We start from the raw sequence: 16,090 nt of genomic DNA on the forward strand, positions 1-16,090 counted from the left end.
ATGCTGTGAGTATTCTGCGGCCTTCTTGTGCGAACAAGGAAGTATTGCGATGAAAAATTCGTCGTCTCGCGGCTACAATAAAAGGCGCTCGAGGTTTTGTTTGTTTGTCGAGGTTGTCCTCGAGGGTCGATCGAGAGCTTCTTTTTTTGCGACGAAATCAGCCTCGGGGGGAACGCGCAGTCTAAAGCAGTGTCGCGACGAGACGCGCCTGTAAGTTAATTGAGCCCCGCTGCAGTTGGATTGAGTGGCTCACAACAGTCGAGCCCTCTTGGATCAATCGGTTCGAGGAGCGCTAGTACCTAAAATGACTTAGCTCTGGTCTATCCTCACAGCAGCCGCAGAAGGAGCAAGCAGCAAGCAGCAGGAAGCAGGAAGCAGCCACGGGAAGGAGCCACAGGATTACGACATGGGGTGACAAGGCCCAGAAGGGGGGCGCCTGGAGCCTAGGTACGCAGTAGAGGGGAATTTCAAGGGCATCAAGGGGGGTCACAGAAAGCGAGCAAGCAAGGAACCTTGGAAATGCCAATGGAAATGTCTAGCGACCAATGATGTTGCGCCCGCTGTCCCGGTAGGTGCGCCATCCATTGCGAGCCATCTCAGCTCCCCCAACCTCGACGATAATTCTCCCTGTGCACTCCTAGCTCTCGAATTTAACCTAAAGAGAAGGAAAGGGCAAAGAAAAGAGTCGAGGGCAGAAGTTCGAACAGCTCAATCTTTTTGGCCATCTGCCGATTTCCCACCTCAGCCAATCGCAACTGCGCCAGAGCTGCCATCGACAATTGAGGAATTTCAGACATGCTGGCGTGATCCAACAAAGCCTCGACCAACCCTCTTCCACTCTCTCTTCTTACTCTTCCCTCTCAACCGTCCCTCTCCAATTTACGCACACGCCGAATCGCAGTCGGATCGACGCTCTCTACTCGAGTATGGGAGGACTACTGTTGCTGCTCTTGCTGAGCGTACGTACCCTTGTTCTCTTATACCAACCTTACCTGCCTTGACGTTGGGTAGCTTCAGCTCCTAGCCAGGCGGTAGACTTTAGAAGGCTATGCATAATAGAAAGCTAACAAATCATCTTCGCGATAGACGGTCATGGCCTTGGCGTAGGTTGCACACGGCGATGCTTGCCCCCCAGCCTTCCGAACCCTCCGTAAAACTGACGACGTATCCCGCGATTTCCCAGGTCCTTCTTCGCCGGCTCAATACCACTCGCGATAACCCTCACACAGTCGCAACTCCGATTGATATCAAGCGTGGGAGTCGGTATATTGGTCGGGACATCTATGATTGTCATCATACCCGAAGGTATCGAAGCTGTCACAACCACCGGCGGGCACTCGCATAGCAAAAGGAGCTTGGTGGATGCGGCTGGAAAGCAAGGGAGGCCCGCTATTCGATGGGTGACAGACGGAGAAATACCCCAGTTGGCAGACACTGTCAGCTCTGTGCGGATTGTTGAAGAAGAGCTTCATGCCATTGGCCGTGATGTGGAACACACTGCAAAGCTGCACAGTCGGGAGGAGCAGGACGAGCATGGCCACGAGCAACCCCCGGCAGCCGCCCCCGGCCCCGAACCTCATCACGATGAGCCGAAGCACGAGAACGAGGTACCGACCTTCTACATCGGCCTGTCCATGATCCTCGGCTTCGTTCTCATGTACCTCATCGACAGGCTGCCCCGTCACGCAGCAGGCGGCAGCGGATCAGAGCCGCAGATGCGTCACGTCAGTCTGGATAACCTTGGTGGTTCATCGAGCGTTGGCGACGAGGAAACGGAAGGCTTCCTCGGGCCTCTTGCGCCCCCACCAAAACAATCTCGAAGCCTAGCAACTACCATCGGTCTGGTGATCCATGCCGCAGCGGACGGCATTGCCATGGGCGCGTCCACGTCCACGTCAAACACCAAGTTGGGGCTTATAATATTCGTCGCCATTATGGTCCACAAGGCGCCCGCAGCATTTGGTCTGACATCGGTGCTTCTGAAGCAGGGATTGTCCAAACGAACGGCGCGAGGACATCTCATCGTCTTCAGCCTCGCTGCCCCTTTTGGAGCTCTTAGTACCTGGGCCATCATTCGAATCTTGGGCGGTGGAAATTTTGAGGGAGAATCTGGTCAGTGGTGGACGGGTATGCTTCTGCTCTTCTCAGCAGGAACGTTTCTGTAAGTTTGGACAACAGCCTACGGTTGAAGCGTGAAAAGCTACTGACGACCTGCCAGGTTTGTTGCGATGCATGCCATGCAGGAAGACGGCAGCTCTCCTAAGCACGAACACGGCGGCATGAACGGCTTTTCCGACGGAAATGGCACACAAAGAGGCCAGCAGAGGCCGCAGATGCGTGATACTTTTGCGACAGTTGCTGGCATGCTCCTGCCGCTTCTTACCCAGTTTGGACATCACCACTGAGCGATTGCCTGTGCGATTGACAAAGGTCTCTTGTATCTCGAGAAAGAAAGAAAAAGGCGTAATGTCGGGACTTGTTGTACGAGTAAATCGTGGCGCCAATAGGGCCAGGTCCTTCTGATACATGACGATGATAATTGTGTAGACTTCCATAACTTTGAGTTCGTATCTGAATCTGGAGGAAATAAGTCCAGATGATGTATTTTAGGAATCTGTACTATTAGATCGTCCAGAAGCGCTTTCGAATCTCCATAGAACGCATGGCAGTCGCAAAATTTCGCTTCGACGCGTTCCAGAAGCTGCAGTTCCGAGTCGAGTGGCTCGGAATCAATCTGAACCTTTCGAACTGACCCGGTGGTCCGTTGATCGGGGCCGAGGAGCGCGGCCTATGTGTGCTATGCTATTGCTAGGTATTGCTGGCGCAAGGATGGGAGGGGCCGGCTCGACGGGCGCCAGGGCAGCCCTTGTCGACCGAGCGTCCAAAGTTGAGCTAGGTTTTTGGTCGGGGTGTTTCAAGTTCGTACGACGACCTTGGCTCCAGCGAGGCGCTCATGGCGCCGCCTCCTGGCCACTGGGTTGGCTCAAAAGGATTGACGGCCCTTGGCATCGCATTCGCTTGTCCTTGTCCGAGCCGGGGCGCGGAGAACCCTCAGCGACGGAAAGAAGCAAATAGTATCCGTACTGTTCAAGTAGTAAGTAGGACGAGTCGAGGTTGAAAGAAGGAGAGGTGTCCGCAGCGTCAACGTCGAGGAAAAGATCTGCAAGGCTGAACGCTGCATTTGGATCACTACGCATCTGCTGGTTTGTTGTTCGTTACTTCAGGCCCAGATCATCCCATGAGTAAGCTGACATTGCCTGTCCTCCCATTATCGAACAATCCGATGTTTGAGAAGCAAGGAGGACTTGAGTTTCGAGAGAGTGAACCCTAGTGGGCCCGAGCGCAAGAGGATAACTGCACCCCTACACTGTAACATCGAGGTAGATCTGAAGCATCTGAGCCGCCAGTGTCGCAAATGGATGGCCCTCTACAGCGTAGAGAGTAGAGAATGTTGCTGCCGCCTGCGCAGTTGCTGCTCACCATTGGCCAACTCTTTTTTGCAACTTTTCTCAGTCGCATTCAGCGGATGGTTCAGATGCAGATTTGCTTTTCGGCCCCATGGGACACATGGAGGTAAAAGTTCCCAGTATTGATTGTATCGCAACCATGCTAGTCGGATCGAGAGATAGGCTTGAGGAACGCGGGGCCAACAATAGGGACGCTCCCTTACAGGTAGGGAGGTCAATTCGGCAGCGACAGGTACTTGTCCAAAGGTAGACTTAGCGTCCAGGATCTGCAGTTCGGCTCGACTCGACTCGGGCACAAGCACGCTTCTTCCATTGGAAGAGAAAGCGGTTGAACTCTGGAAAACATGTTGCTGGCTGCCGCTGGTAAAGCGCAACCTGATAGTTTCAACCGACAGATTGACAGGGCACGAAGAAATACCAGAGAGTATCATAGGTAGTTTAGCGGGTTCTCTTGCTGGCAAGTCAACCATGTCCCGTGCGCTGTCGCAACGACCTGCCTAGTCTCCGTCCGCGAACGTCAACGAGTTGTTGTATCCGTATTCGTAGTGTTGTTGTGTCATTGGGTTCGACAACGAGCAGAGAAATGGCCAGAAGTCGTCTCTTTTCCAATCGAAAAGGCACTTATCCAAAGGCCAGAGCGCCGTCGCATGCGCATGGCTGCGGTGGAACCTGGGCGGAATTATGAGTCGATAGTTGCAAAGAAACACTGAATATGCGAAATTGGCTGTTCCTGCAAGACCTTGGAAGACAACATCCCAGACAATAGTGCCGAGTCTCAGGGTTCAGAGATGGGAGGGCGGCTGTGGCTGCCCTCCAAGACCGGGGAAAGACGCAGCGAAGTCATTTTTCAGCTTACACGCCAGACTCCGTGACTCCCCATCGCGCCATTGTGCTTTCCCCATCCCAGGTTGAGAGAGAGGTGTGGGAACTTGAAAGAGCAGAGGGTACGGAGCGCCTGGCAAGCCAATAAGTGAGTGCGCTGGACGACTCGGGCCTGTGTAGAGTGAAGACAGACTCGTTCGCGACTTTGACATGAAAGAACCGATCGACGTCACGAATACCCACTACGGTGCCTCCCAAGTGCAGACGAGGTGGACACTAGTTGGTGGCATGTAAGCGCCGCTAACTCGGACCCTGCAGGCCACCCCGGAGGGCAGAGAGATGTGGTTTATTGTTTGCGGCGACTCCAAAGAATGTGAGACGTGCTCTTGACTCTCTCTGTCAGCTGGTCTTGGTTAGCCTGTAAAAGACAATAGACCCGAAAGTCAGTCATGGGTAGGTATGTACGAGCAACAATGGTCTTTGGAAGTCGGGGAAGTAGTGACAGCGTTTAAATGTCCGATCGCGACCAGTGTCGAAGGAATGGGTTTGTTGGCTTCCTTACGACCGCATTCGAGCTCTTCCGTGGCGATAACGGGCTGACAGAATCGGCAAGCCAACCGCCAAGGCCTACGAGAGAAAGTTGATAGTTGCCGAGACTGCCCATACCGTCATTACTTGTTCGTTTGTAGAGCGTTTTCAGAGCCCGTTGAAGGCTGTCATTCCAAAGCCGGAGGTAACAAAAGTGATGACAGGCTTGCCCCAAACGTCGATATCTAGATAGACCAGGACGAGCGGCCGACGTTGATATTCCCAGGCAAGAAAGCGAGCGTGTGCGTTTGTGTAGCTGGCAGTGGTTTCGCTGGTGGGTGAAAGTGTTGCGTGTGTGCGTGTCCGTCGTTTATTCGTAGTAGTACATGGACGAGGTGTGCCGGGGTGGTGTGCCTTCCATCGTAGACGATGTGCGCTTTGGGTAGATTACCAGGCCGGCTCTCGAGTGTCAAGTGTCAGAGCTGTAAAGGAGGGTTGGTGTCAGTTTAGAGGAGGACAGCACGGAACGAAACAACGCTAGAGAAAGACCCAGTATAAAAATCTGGTTTGTTTGGGAATCATGAGCCTGAGCCTGCGTCGGTGTCTGAAGAGAGAGAAATTCATATTGACGGTAGTCGTGTTGGTGCAAGAAAGGAGGCGGTGTGAGAATGAGTAGGCATTGTCTTTGTGTGTAGGTGATTCAACATGAGATGACGTTTCCTCCCCCTCTCGTCTACCTTGGAGGCTTGCTTGATTACCTACCTACATGTCGAGTCGAAAAATTGAATTGTTGTTGGACTTACTTGTCTTGTACGAAAAGACGAGAGAGCTCTTTGTACCCTGGTCGGGTGTAAAGTAGGTAAGGTAGGTAAGGTAAGGCGAGGTACCTACCTACCTGAGTACCTACCTTACCTAGTGAGGACTGGCTTCGACAAGATCAATCAGCTTCAATGCGCCTTCCATCCATTCTTCGCCGCCCCTTCTTCTCTCCCTCTTCCGTCCATAGTGTGTCTGTGTTTCTCTCGCTCTCTGGCGGTTGGCATGCCGGATCCATTATGTGCCACCTACCAAATCAAGTAGTAAAGTAGTAACCCGTCGCTCAGGTCCGTATACAGAGTAGGCTGTAACTTTGGGTTTACCGTGTTGTATCCAAGTGGTGAAAGAAGACAAAGAAAGACGAATGCACCGTGACCTGGGTGGCACTGGTACTTGCACTTGCACCTGCCCTTGTCCCGCGGTCTGCTCCTTCCAATCCCTCCCCAAAATGCTCTCTACAACCGTGGAAGGCGCTGTGCCTCGTACCTGCGTACCTACCTTTTTTCTACCCACATCGTCTCGAGCCCAGGCCTTCTTCGGCGCACCTGCTCCTAGCGCGGTCCCGTCGCGCCCCCTTGCCCTTCCCGTCCCGTCCTCTCTGCATCCTCCATCCTTTCCTTCCCCCGAAAACCAGGGCCACCCACCGCCTCCACCTTCGCCTTCGCCTTCACCTTCGCCTCTGAGGTGCGTTCCACCGTCACATTGCTTCCAGCTTGGTTTATTACCTGCCCATAGCCAGGTACCGTGCCTTTCTACTTGGCTCAGCGTCTTGAGCCTTGACTTCCTCTCGATCTCTCCTTCCGTCTGCACCAGCTCTGCCTTTCTTTGGTCTTGCTCGTCACGGTCCCCAAGTTCCAACTTCTTTCACCCATTTCCTTCCTCTTGTCTTCCCTGTCCGGAACACACACCCATCTCTCCCCCCCACACCCATCCACACACACTCTCTCGCAGAGGCGTACGGAGTAGACGTGCTCAGAGTCAGTCTGTCTTACCTCAAAGTGCCTGGGCCTATCTCGTCCCTCTCCTCCTTCACTCCCTCTTCCCCAAGATCCCCAATCCCGGCCTACAAACACTCTGCAGCTGGATTTCTCCTCTCCAATCCAATCCCATCCCTTCTCCTCTCTTTCTTCCCCCCTCCTACCCATCTTTACCATCGCTCCCTACAACGACAACCACAAAAAAAAAAAAAAAGGCGAGAGACATTACATTGCAGGGAGCTGCAAAAGGCATTTGGGCGTCAATCAAGCGAAATCCTCCGATACCACCAAACAATCCACTTTCTATTGAGTCGCCCTGGAGCATTCCACTACAAGGTCCAAGACGACCCACGCTTTCCGCTTGACACCTCCGATTGTTAAGCTTCCCGTCTCCCGTTGGCCCCATACTCCGTACACATACAGCACGTACGCTATTCACTACCGCTGCGGCACCGACAAATAGAACCTCCCATCGTTCCAAGTCGACTTCCGATCTTGGGATCGACCACCTTCAACGTTTCCCACCCGACGCCGCCACTTCCCCATGGGAGACATCCCACCGCCTTGCCCATACGCATTCGCACGCAATATCCAATATCGTCGCCGAACCGAGTCATTGCCGTCATCCGAGTCGCTCGAGCCCGTGAGACTTGCGCATTGATTGCCAACGTGCCTACGATTTGCCATCACCCCCTCGTGCTGTCGTACAGTCCTCGCCTCGACAGACTCGGCGGATATTGCGTCGACTTCACACTGACCAGGACTTTTTTCTTCTCTCCTTGCCCATCTGAGCTGTCGCGCCGACCTGGTCATTTCCTGAGAGTCCACTGATTTTCGATTATAAATGAACCCTCGGTAACGACTCCGCATACTACGAAACGGCCTCCGAGTCCACCTACGTTCGACGACCGCATCAAGAGAACTCCTCTCGGCGAAGCCTTATTCACCCACGAATACTCAGTCGACGATAATTCCAAATACGATTGCTTCATATCACAAATCATCATGGCAGGCTACAACAATAGACCACTAAGTTTCTCTGAGAGAAGGGGGAGCATGCTCAGCGACGACATGACGCTCAACACTGGATCCAGTTCCAGCAGCACCAGACTCGAGAAGATGCCTCAAAGGCCGGGGCACATCAGAGGACCGCCCACACCCAGCATGACTACTCCTGCTGCAGACTTCGATCAGCAGTTGACGGGCTCGCCACCTCCCCCGCCCACACCAGCTGCCTCGCCAGGCCCCTCACATCATCAACTCGACTGGAGCGATGCCGCCGACGACGAAGATTTCTTTCTTGCCAAAGTGCGCCATCACTTCAAGAACTCTGGCGCCCCTCACCGTACTCGCCTCCTGGCCGATCTTCTGAACATGTGCACAAGTCAACAGCTGAGCTTCGTTCACCAGTTCGTCAGCCCTCTTCTCAAGAAGGATCCATTCACGAGCCTTCCAGATGAGCTGTGTTTACGCGTAAGAAAGTCCCAAATTCCCAATTGGTTCGCTCTGCTGACTTAATCTACTCAAGATTCTCTCCTTTATAGATGACCCCAAGGTCTTGGCCCGTGCCTCGCAAGTATCCCGGAGATGGAGAGACTTGTTGAGTGATGACATGACGTGGAAGAACCTTTGTGTTAAGCACGACTACGGCAGACGCCTGTCTGAAGTTGCTTCATCGATGGGCAGCGGATCTCGACCTGGTGCCCAGCCTCTATGGGGAGACGACTACGCCAGCAGCAGTTTCCCAGGTGCGTTGCCTATGACGGCTCATGCTTCTGGATCCCGTAGTCTTGATGGGGCCGGCAATTCAAGACCCAAGATGAGGTCTTATAAATCGCACTTCAAGCAGCGATATCTCGTCGAGGCTGCCTGGAGATCCGGTGGCACTAGCACCACTAGGAACATCACTCAGGAAGGTGGTGTAGTTACGAGCTTGCACTTGACACCCAAGTACATTATCGTGGCCCTTGATAATGCCAAGATTCACGTCTTTGATACCAAGGGCAATCAGCAACGCACTCTACAGGGCCATGTCATGGGTGTCTGGGCGATGGTTCCTTGGGATGACATTCTCGTCAGTGGTGGGTGCGATCGTGACGTGCGGGTATGGAACTTGGCTACAGGGTATGTTGACTTGAAACGGTACAGCAGCTTTAGATATACTAACTTTGCCAGTGCTTGCCTCCACACGCTCCGTGGACATACATCAACGGTTCGGTGTCTGAAGATGTCTGATGCAAACACGGCGATTTCGGGCTCGCGCGATACGACGCTTCGAGTATGGGATATTCGCACCGGTTTATGCAGAAATGTTCTTGTCGGCCATGGCGCTAGTGTTCGATGCCTCGAGATCAAGGGAGACATCGTCGTGTCAGGCAGCTACGACACCATGGCGAAGGTCTGGAGCATATCTGAGGGCAGGTGCATCCAGACACTCCAAGGTCACTTCAGTCAGATCTACGCCATTGCCTTTGACGGCAAGAGAGTTGTCACTGGCAGTCTCGACACCAATGTCCGCATCTGGGATCCCAGGACAGCGTAAGTGCACTGGATATCACAGGTTTTTGTTCTGTTTTGGCATGCTAACCAATTTCAGTGAATGCCTGGCTATCCTGCAAGGTCACACCTCCCTCGTTGGTCAGCTGCAGATGCGTGGAGACACCCTCGTTACAGGCGGCTCAGATGGGTCAGTGCGAGTTTGGTCACTGGAGAAGATGTGCCCCATTCATCGGCTTGCGGCTCACGATAACAGCGTGACCAGCCTGCAGTTTGATGATACGAGGGTCGTCAGTGGTGGAAGTGACGGCCGGGTCAAGATCTGGGATCTGAAAACAGGCCACCTGGTCAGAGAGCTCATTGCTCAAGGAGAGGCAGTCTGGAGGGTGGCTTTTGAAGATGAGAAGTGTGTCGCTCTGGCTTTGCGACAAAACCGTACCGTCATGGAGGTAAGCTGTCGTTCTTTGGGAAATTTGGGTGGTTCTCGTTGCTAACCAAGATTACTAAGGTGTGGTCCTTCTCTCCTCCGGAAGATGTTCTTTACGACCGTCCACTCTCTCTTCAACAGCGAGTCCTTCAGGAGGCGCCAAATCGACCCTTGAGCGCCATGCAGCTCGACTATAGACAAACGCAGCCCACTGTCGCTGGGTCCAGTCGAGAAGCTGCTGGAAGTCAAGATGTTGACATGAGAGACGCTGGTCCTTCTACAGCCCCACTTCAGGGCGGTAACAAGACTTTCTTCCATGACGACTAGATGTAGTCGGCCGTACATGGAAGCCTCCCGCTTGGCTAGCTAATGGCTTTGAACGGCGATACGGATTCGGTCGCAGGTGCACCGAACAACTGCGTTACCATGGCATCAATGAGGCGTTGCGGTTTATTTGGTGATTGACGAATTCACACACGTCATGAAACGGCCATTTCCCACGAGCTCCCCATCCTAGATTGGGGTAGCTTGAGAGATAAAAGTGTCGTCTTTTTTGGAGTTGGTCAGGAAGCATCATGTGCATTTCAAAGGATGGCCAGCATGGGTTTGACAGCATTGGGGATGCAATTTCAGTGGTTTAATTGGCGACAATCGAAGGATTAAGACTTCAGGATGCGAGCTCAAGCAAATTTGAGCATGCGGTCAGCCAAGCCAGACCTTTAATATACCCCGAGGTAGCGTATTATAGAGTTATATACCGCCTCAGAACAGGTGTGATGGACTTGCGGCTTGAGGCTTGAGCTCGATGCACGGAGTTCCGGTTTGATGTGCGATGAGTAAGGTACTTAATCTGACGTACTTTTCTGTTGTGCCTATCCGTACATGGACAAAGTATAAAGCCGCTGCCATTGTGGATTTTGTAATCATTCCTTGCAACCACGGGACATGGCATATGCGAAGGATGGGGAAATGCCCCCATTGAGTTGGATAACCTGTGGCATCATTCAAGTTCAATGGCATTCCTAAGTACCTAGTGACTAAGGTACCTCCGATCGGAAGCCATATTTCGTCTTAATCTGCTCTTATTGAGGTAACTTATTACGGATAGAGTAAGGTAGGGGTTTGGGTTTTCGCGGCGATTGGACCCAGTGCTGGGTTCTGTTTCCCTGCTATCTCCGAAGGCCGCTCTCGCTGTCCACTGAATGCGAACTCGATGGGACCCGTGCGAGAATATGACCGACCGTTGGAAGCCAGGCCCGCCAAAGTCACAGCGCGCTCGAAGTTCACACCTCGCAAATCCCGTTGAGGCAAGGTCACGTGTAAGCAGGCTAGCCACATACGGACTAGTAGTTTTCAACAAGCAGCAGCTCCCTTCCCAACCAACGCCGCGATTTTTCGGAGCTCCAGCGACCAAATAATTTGTTATCACCCTCCTTCCCCCGAACCCTTCTCATCCTCATCGTCCGGAGGCTCCATCATCACCACCCCCACGATGTTCTCCCGCGCGATCAGGTTAAACAGAGCAGTGCCTCTGCGCACTCGCGCCCCGGCCACTTTTGCTGCTGCATCCCGGTCCGTCACCACCAACGCTGCATCGGCAACTTTGGAGAAGGGAGTTCCCCAGGTCAGTTTGCGCTCTTTTCCCATCGCCACATTCGCCGGACATGCTGCGACAACAAAACGCCCCTGGATATGGAGGCATGCTCAATTGCATCCTGCTAACCTGCAATCCTATTCTAGTCCGACGATGAGCCTTTCCAGATCACCCTGAGCGATGAGAGCTTCGAGACCTACCAGCTCGACCCCCCGCCGTACACCCTCGATGTCACGAAGAAGGAACTGAAGCAGATGTACAAGGATATGGTTGTTGTCAGGTACGGACAAATTTGTCTCTCTGCGAAAACGTATTCGCTTTAGCTTTGTTACTCACCCTTTGCGCAGACAACTCGAGATGGCCGCCGATCGCTTGTACAAGGAGAAGAAGATTCGTGGTTTCTGCCACTTGTCCACCGGTCAGGAGGCTGTCGCTGTCGGCATTGAGCACGCTCTTACCCGCGAGGATGACTTGATCACTGCTTACCGTTGCCACGGCTTCGCCTACATGCGTGGCGGTACCGTCCGCTCCATCATTGGTGAGCTGTTGGGCCGCCGCGAGGGTATTGCGTACGGCAAGGGAGGTTCCATGCACATGTTCACCAAGGGTTTCTACGGTGGCAACGGTATCGTCGGTGCACAGGTGCCCGTCGGTGCTGGTCTGGCTTTCGCCCACAAGTACACTGGTCGCAAGAACGCCTCCGTTATCCTGTACGGTGACGGTGCCAGCAACCAGGGCCAGGTCTTCGAGGCTTTCAACATGGCTAAGCTCTGGAACTTGCCCGCCCTGTTCGGCTGCGAGAGTGAGTTTTGAACGTTATGAAAGGTCATCGCATCGGCCATGCTAACGAACTTCCCCAGACAACAAGTACGGTATGGGTACCGCTGCTGCTCGTTCATCAGCCCTCACAGATTACTACAAGCGCGGGCAGTACATTCCTGGACTCAAGGTCAACGGCATGGACGTCCTCGCCGTCAAGGCCGCCGTCAAGTACGGAAAGGACTACGCTGTTGCCGAGAACGGACCCCTCGTCCTCGAGTACGTTACCTACCGCTACGGTGGTCACTCCATGTCCGACCCTGGTACCACCTACCGTACTCGTGAGGAGATCCAGCGCATGCGTTCCACCAACGACCCCATCGCCGGCCTCAAGCAGAAGATCATGGACTGGGAGGTTGTCACTGAGGACGAGCTCAAGACCATTGACAAGGAGGCCCGCAGCTTTGTCAACGAGGAGGTTGCCGCTGCTGAGGCCATGGCCGTCCCCGACACCACCCCCAAGATTCTCTACGAGGACATCTACGTCCCCGGTACCGAGCCTCAGTTCATCCGCGGCCGCACCCCTGATGAGACCTACTACTTCAACTAAATTCCTGCGCATGATGAATAATTGTTTCCTAACCTTTCTGTCCTATTGTACAATACCTACTAGCTAGAGAGGGTGAAGTGGTCACAATCTGAACATGGCCAGGGTCTGCAGATATCCTCCTGGTTCGACAAATTCTTAGTCCCTCTTTGTGACATCCAGCACACTGTGATATGACATGCACATTGCTCATGCCTCATAAAATTTGAAAAGCTCCTCTCGGCACGGCGCACTTACAATAGACCGACAACGGGCAGTCTTCTTCCAGTGCATTAAGCCCAATCGGGGTGGTTCAGAAAACTTTCCCGAAGCGGCGCAGTGGTGGTCCAGGTCGCTGCCTACCGTGCCTACCGTGCCTACCGTACCTGCCCATGCTGCCTGGAAAGTTTCTGTGGGCCCGTGCAGCTACGGGTCCTTTTCGCGTCACCAGGCTGGAGCTCTTAACGCGATTCTTCTGCTCCAAGCGCGTCGAGGTTCCCCAGGGTCCTCCTACAACCTTCATGTCTGCTCTTCCCCGCCTTCTGAACAGTTCAATCGGTCAAAGAAACGTACTTGGGTCAGCGTTTCATACCAGCTTTCGACTCTTCACTATCTACACTCGACCAGCCATCACAATGGCGCCAAAGCAGGCGACGCTGGGGTACGTCAAGCCATCTCAGACAACGTTGGGGTGTGTGAAAGGACAATGCTCCTAGGACTACCACGGATGCAATGGAATTATTTCCAATTCTAGCCATCGTGTGGTGTCAAGGACCGCCTGCTGACAGAGCTCTACAGAAAGTTCTTCGGAGCGAAAGGATCCAAGCCCGAACCCCAGCAGAGCAAGCTGAGCTTCGCCACCAAGACAGCCCCGAAGAAGGAGGTTAAGAAGGAGGTCGAAGAGGAGGTCGATGCAGACAAAGATGCCGCTGAGACACGGGCATCTCCTAGCAGTATGTTGTCATTTCATACGATGGACGTCTCCTGTTTCAATTGAATAACGAGTCTACTACAGAGCCGCGGAAACGTACCAGAAGCCCGAGTCCCGCCGTACAAGCATCGAGCCCGAAGGTCAAGAATGAGATTGTGGAAGAGGATGAGGACGATGAGCCTGCCACAAAGAGACCGCGCAGAGGCCGCAAACGTGCAATTGAGGACGAGGACGAAGATGAAGTGATGGACGAAGCTCCTAGCAAGTCCCGATCAAAATCACCAAAGACCTCCCAGGCCAGAAAGAACGGCACAGAGAAGCCTGTAAAGGCCGCAAACGCATCCAAGACTGCCCAACCGAAGAAAAGCGCCAAGTCTCCTACACCTGTCGTGGAGGACGATAAGGAGGATGCAACGGAGTCTGCGTCAGAAGACGACGTAGTTGAAGACGACGAAGAGGAGGCCAAGCCTACGGCAGCGAAGAAGAAGAAGGCCTTGGAAAAGGTGCAGATGAAACTGAAGACCCAAACAAAGGACCCATATCCCGACTGGAAGGCGGGCGAACCAGTTCCCTATGCCGCGCTCTGTACCACCTTTTCTCTGATCGAGCTCACGACCAAGCGGCTCGAGATTATGGCACACTGTTCGCTATTCCTCCGACAGGTTCTGCGTCTGACCCCCGACGATCTTCTTCCCACTGTTCTGCTCATGATCAACAAGCTGGCTCCTGACTATGCCGGTATTGAGCTGGGCATTGGTGAGTCGCTCATCATGAAGTCCATTGGTGAATCCACGGGACGAAGCCTCGCAGTCATCAAGCAAGACCAGAAGGAGATTGGAGATCTCGGCCTCGTTGCCGTCAAGAGTAGATCAACACAGCCAACCATGTTCAAGCCCAAAGCTTTGACGATACAGGGAGTTCACAAGGGTCTCATGGGCATCGCCACTGTTTCTGGCAATGGTGCCCAGGGCCGTAAGGTTGACGCCATCAAGAAATTACTATCAGCAGCCGATTCCCATTCCTCCGGAAAGGTGGATATCACGAAGGACAAAGGCGGTCCCAGCGAAGCCAAGTATCTTGTCCGATTCCTCGAGGGTAAACTTCGATTGGGACTGGCAGAGAGGTCTGTTCTGGTGTCTTTGGCTCAAGCTGTGGTCTTCCACGAGGCCGACGCCAAAGGTCAGGTACCCAAGACGACAGACGTGGAACAGGCTGAGGCCGTTCTCAAGACGGTCTACAGGTTTGTGGCTTGGTCTCACAATTACCCATATCCTCGTATTAATCTTGTTTAGTGAACTTCCGAGTTACGATGTCATCATCCCCGCCATGGTAGAACACGGCATCATGCATCTGCGCGAGCATTGCAAGCTGAAGCCCGGCGTGCCCCTGAAGCCAATGTTGGCAAAACCAACGAAAGCTATCACTGAAGTTCTGGACCGCTTCGAGGACCAGACCTTCACATGTGAATACAAGTACGACGGCGAACGAGCGCAGATCCATTACGTTGCGAAATCTGCGGACGAGGAGATTAGTCAATCTTTGCCAGGGGCTACGACCGCTGCGGCAAATGGTGTTGCTGCCATCTTTTCCCGTAACTCTGAAGATCTCTCCAAAAAGTATCCCGATATCCTTACCAAATTGCACACTTGGGTCAAGGAGGATACGAAGAGCTTCGTCCTTGACTGTGAGACAGTCGCGTGGGATGTTGACGAGAAGAAAGTCCTTCCTTTCCAGCAGCTGATGACGCGAAAGAAGAAGGATGTCAAAATCGAAGATGTCAAGGTGAAGGTCTGCGTTTTTGCTTTCGATCTCCTTTATCTCAACGGCGAGGCCATTGTTGAGAAGTCGCTCAGGGAGCGTCGCGAGCTCCTGCTGAATGCCTTTGCGCCAGTAGAGGGTGAATTTGCCCTTGCTACGCATATGGATGGACGGGAGTTGGAGCAGATCCAAGTGTTCCTCGACGAGAGTGTCAAGGCGTCTTGCGAAGGTCTGATGGTGAAGATGTTAGACGGCTCGGAGAGCGGGTATGAGCCCAGCAAGAGGAGCCGAAACTGGCTCAAGGTAAGCCGCTTGGATCCCTTGGAGATGTCCACTGCGCCGATAATTTGTCGTGCTGACTGCATATCTCTAGATCAAAAAGGATTACTTAAGCGGCATCGGCGACTCGCTTGATCTCGTAGTATTGGGTGCATATTACGGCAAAGGCAAGCGTACATCTGTCTACGGCGCCTTTCTCTTGGCCTGCTACAACCCGTCGTCTGATTCGTATGAAACCGTCTGCAATATCGGCACGGGATTCTCCGAGGCCGTCCTCGAGGAACTGCACAAGCAGCTCTCGGACATTGTCATTGACCGGCCAAAGCCGTTTTACGCACATTCCTCGGGCGGGCAACATCAGCCCGACGTGTGGTTCGAGCCTCGTTACGTCTGGGAGGTCAAGACGGCCGATTTGACGCTCAGCCCGCGCTACAAGGCCGGGTGCAAAGAAGGTGTCGACCCCGGCGGTGAAAAGGGAATCAGTCTGCGATTCCCGCGCTTCATAAAAGTGCGCGACGACAAGAAGGCCGACGAGGCCACGTCCAGTCGCCAGGTGGCTGAGATGTATCGCAAGCAGGAGAGCGTGACCAAGAGCAAGGGCCCTGCGGTGGATGATGATTTCGAGTATTAATTACGAGTTTTTCAATCTT

The 16,090-nt window shown here is 53.5% G+C and overlaps 5 protein-coding genes across 5 annotated transcripts; 4 read left to right on the forward strand and 1 right to left on the reverse strand.

Moving 5' to 3' along the window:
• Positions 1-49: 49 nt before the first annotated feature.
• Positions 50-2,405, forward strand: CLUP02_03621 (ZIP Zinc transporter; the record flags this gene model as incomplete). Its single annotated transcript, XM_049282641.1, has 9 exons — positions 50-210; positions 259-280; positions 333-447; positions 540-629; positions 708-959; positions 1,012-1,031; positions 1,087-1,103; positions 1,184-2,161; positions 2,219-2,405. 9 exons carry the CDS (start codon positions 50-52, stop codon positions 2,403-2,405), a joined length of 1,842 nt encoding a protein of 613 aa, XP_049139784.1.
• A 217-nt stretch (positions 2,406-2,622) lies between these two features.
• On the reverse strand, positions 2,623-4,961 carry CLUP02_03622 (uncharacterized protein; the record flags this gene model as incomplete). Its single annotated transcript, XM_049282642.1, has 12 exons — positions 2,623-2,701; positions 2,754-2,788; positions 2,850-2,937; positions 2,998-3,197; positions 3,253-3,304; positions 3,367-3,427; positions 3,481-3,917; positions 3,984-4,241; positions 4,324-4,461; positions 4,536-4,692; positions 4,762-4,885; positions 4,956-4,961. The coding sequence occupies 12 exons, from the start codon at positions 4,959-4,961 to the stop codon at positions 2,623-2,625; spliced, it is 1,635 nt and encodes a 544-aa protein (XP_049139785.1).
• A 2,654-nt stretch (positions 4,962-7,615) lies between these two features.
• Positions 7,616-9,860, forward strand: CLUP02_03623 (WD domain-containing protein; the record flags this gene model as incomplete). The annotated part of the gene is made up of 5 exons (XM_049282643.1): positions 7,616-8,083; positions 8,139-8,734; positions 8,918-9,148; positions 9,207-9,555; positions 9,675-9,860. 5 exons carry the CDS (start codon positions 7,616-7,618, stop codon positions 9,858-9,860), a joined length of 1,830 nt encoding a protein of 609 aa, XP_049139786.1.
• A 1,165-nt stretch (positions 9,861-11,025) lies between these two features.
• On the forward strand, positions 11,026-12,496 carry CLUP02_03624 (pyruvate dehydrogenase E1 component; the record flags this gene model as incomplete). The annotated part of the gene is made up of 4 exons (XM_049282644.1): positions 11,026-11,157; positions 11,274-11,407; positions 11,475-11,929; positions 11,988-12,496. The coding sequence occupies 4 exons, from the start codon at positions 11,026-11,028 to the stop codon at positions 12,494-12,496; spliced, it is 1,230 nt and encodes a 409-aa protein (XP_049139787.1).
• Positions 12,497-12,864: 368 nt separating this feature from the next.
• On the forward strand, positions 12,865-16,071 carry CLUP02_03625 (DNA ligase I; the record flags this gene model as incomplete). Its single annotated transcript, XM_049282645.1, has 5 exons — positions 12,865-13,133; positions 13,271-13,425; positions 13,488-14,643; positions 14,696-15,464; positions 15,535-16,071. The coding sequence occupies 5 exons, from the start codon at positions 12,865-12,867 to the stop codon at positions 16,069-16,071; spliced, it is 2,886 nt and encodes a 961-aa protein (XP_049139788.1).
• Between the last annotated feature and the right edge of the window lie 19 nt (positions 16,072-16,090).

The sequence above is a fragment of the Colletotrichum lupini genome, chromosome 2 (assembly GCF_023278565.1).
Source record: "Colletotrichum lupini chromosome 2, complete sequence".
Classification (NCBI taxonomy): Eukaryota; Fungi; Ascomycota; class Sordariomycetes; order Glomerellales; family Glomerellaceae; genus Colletotrichum; species Colletotrichum lupini.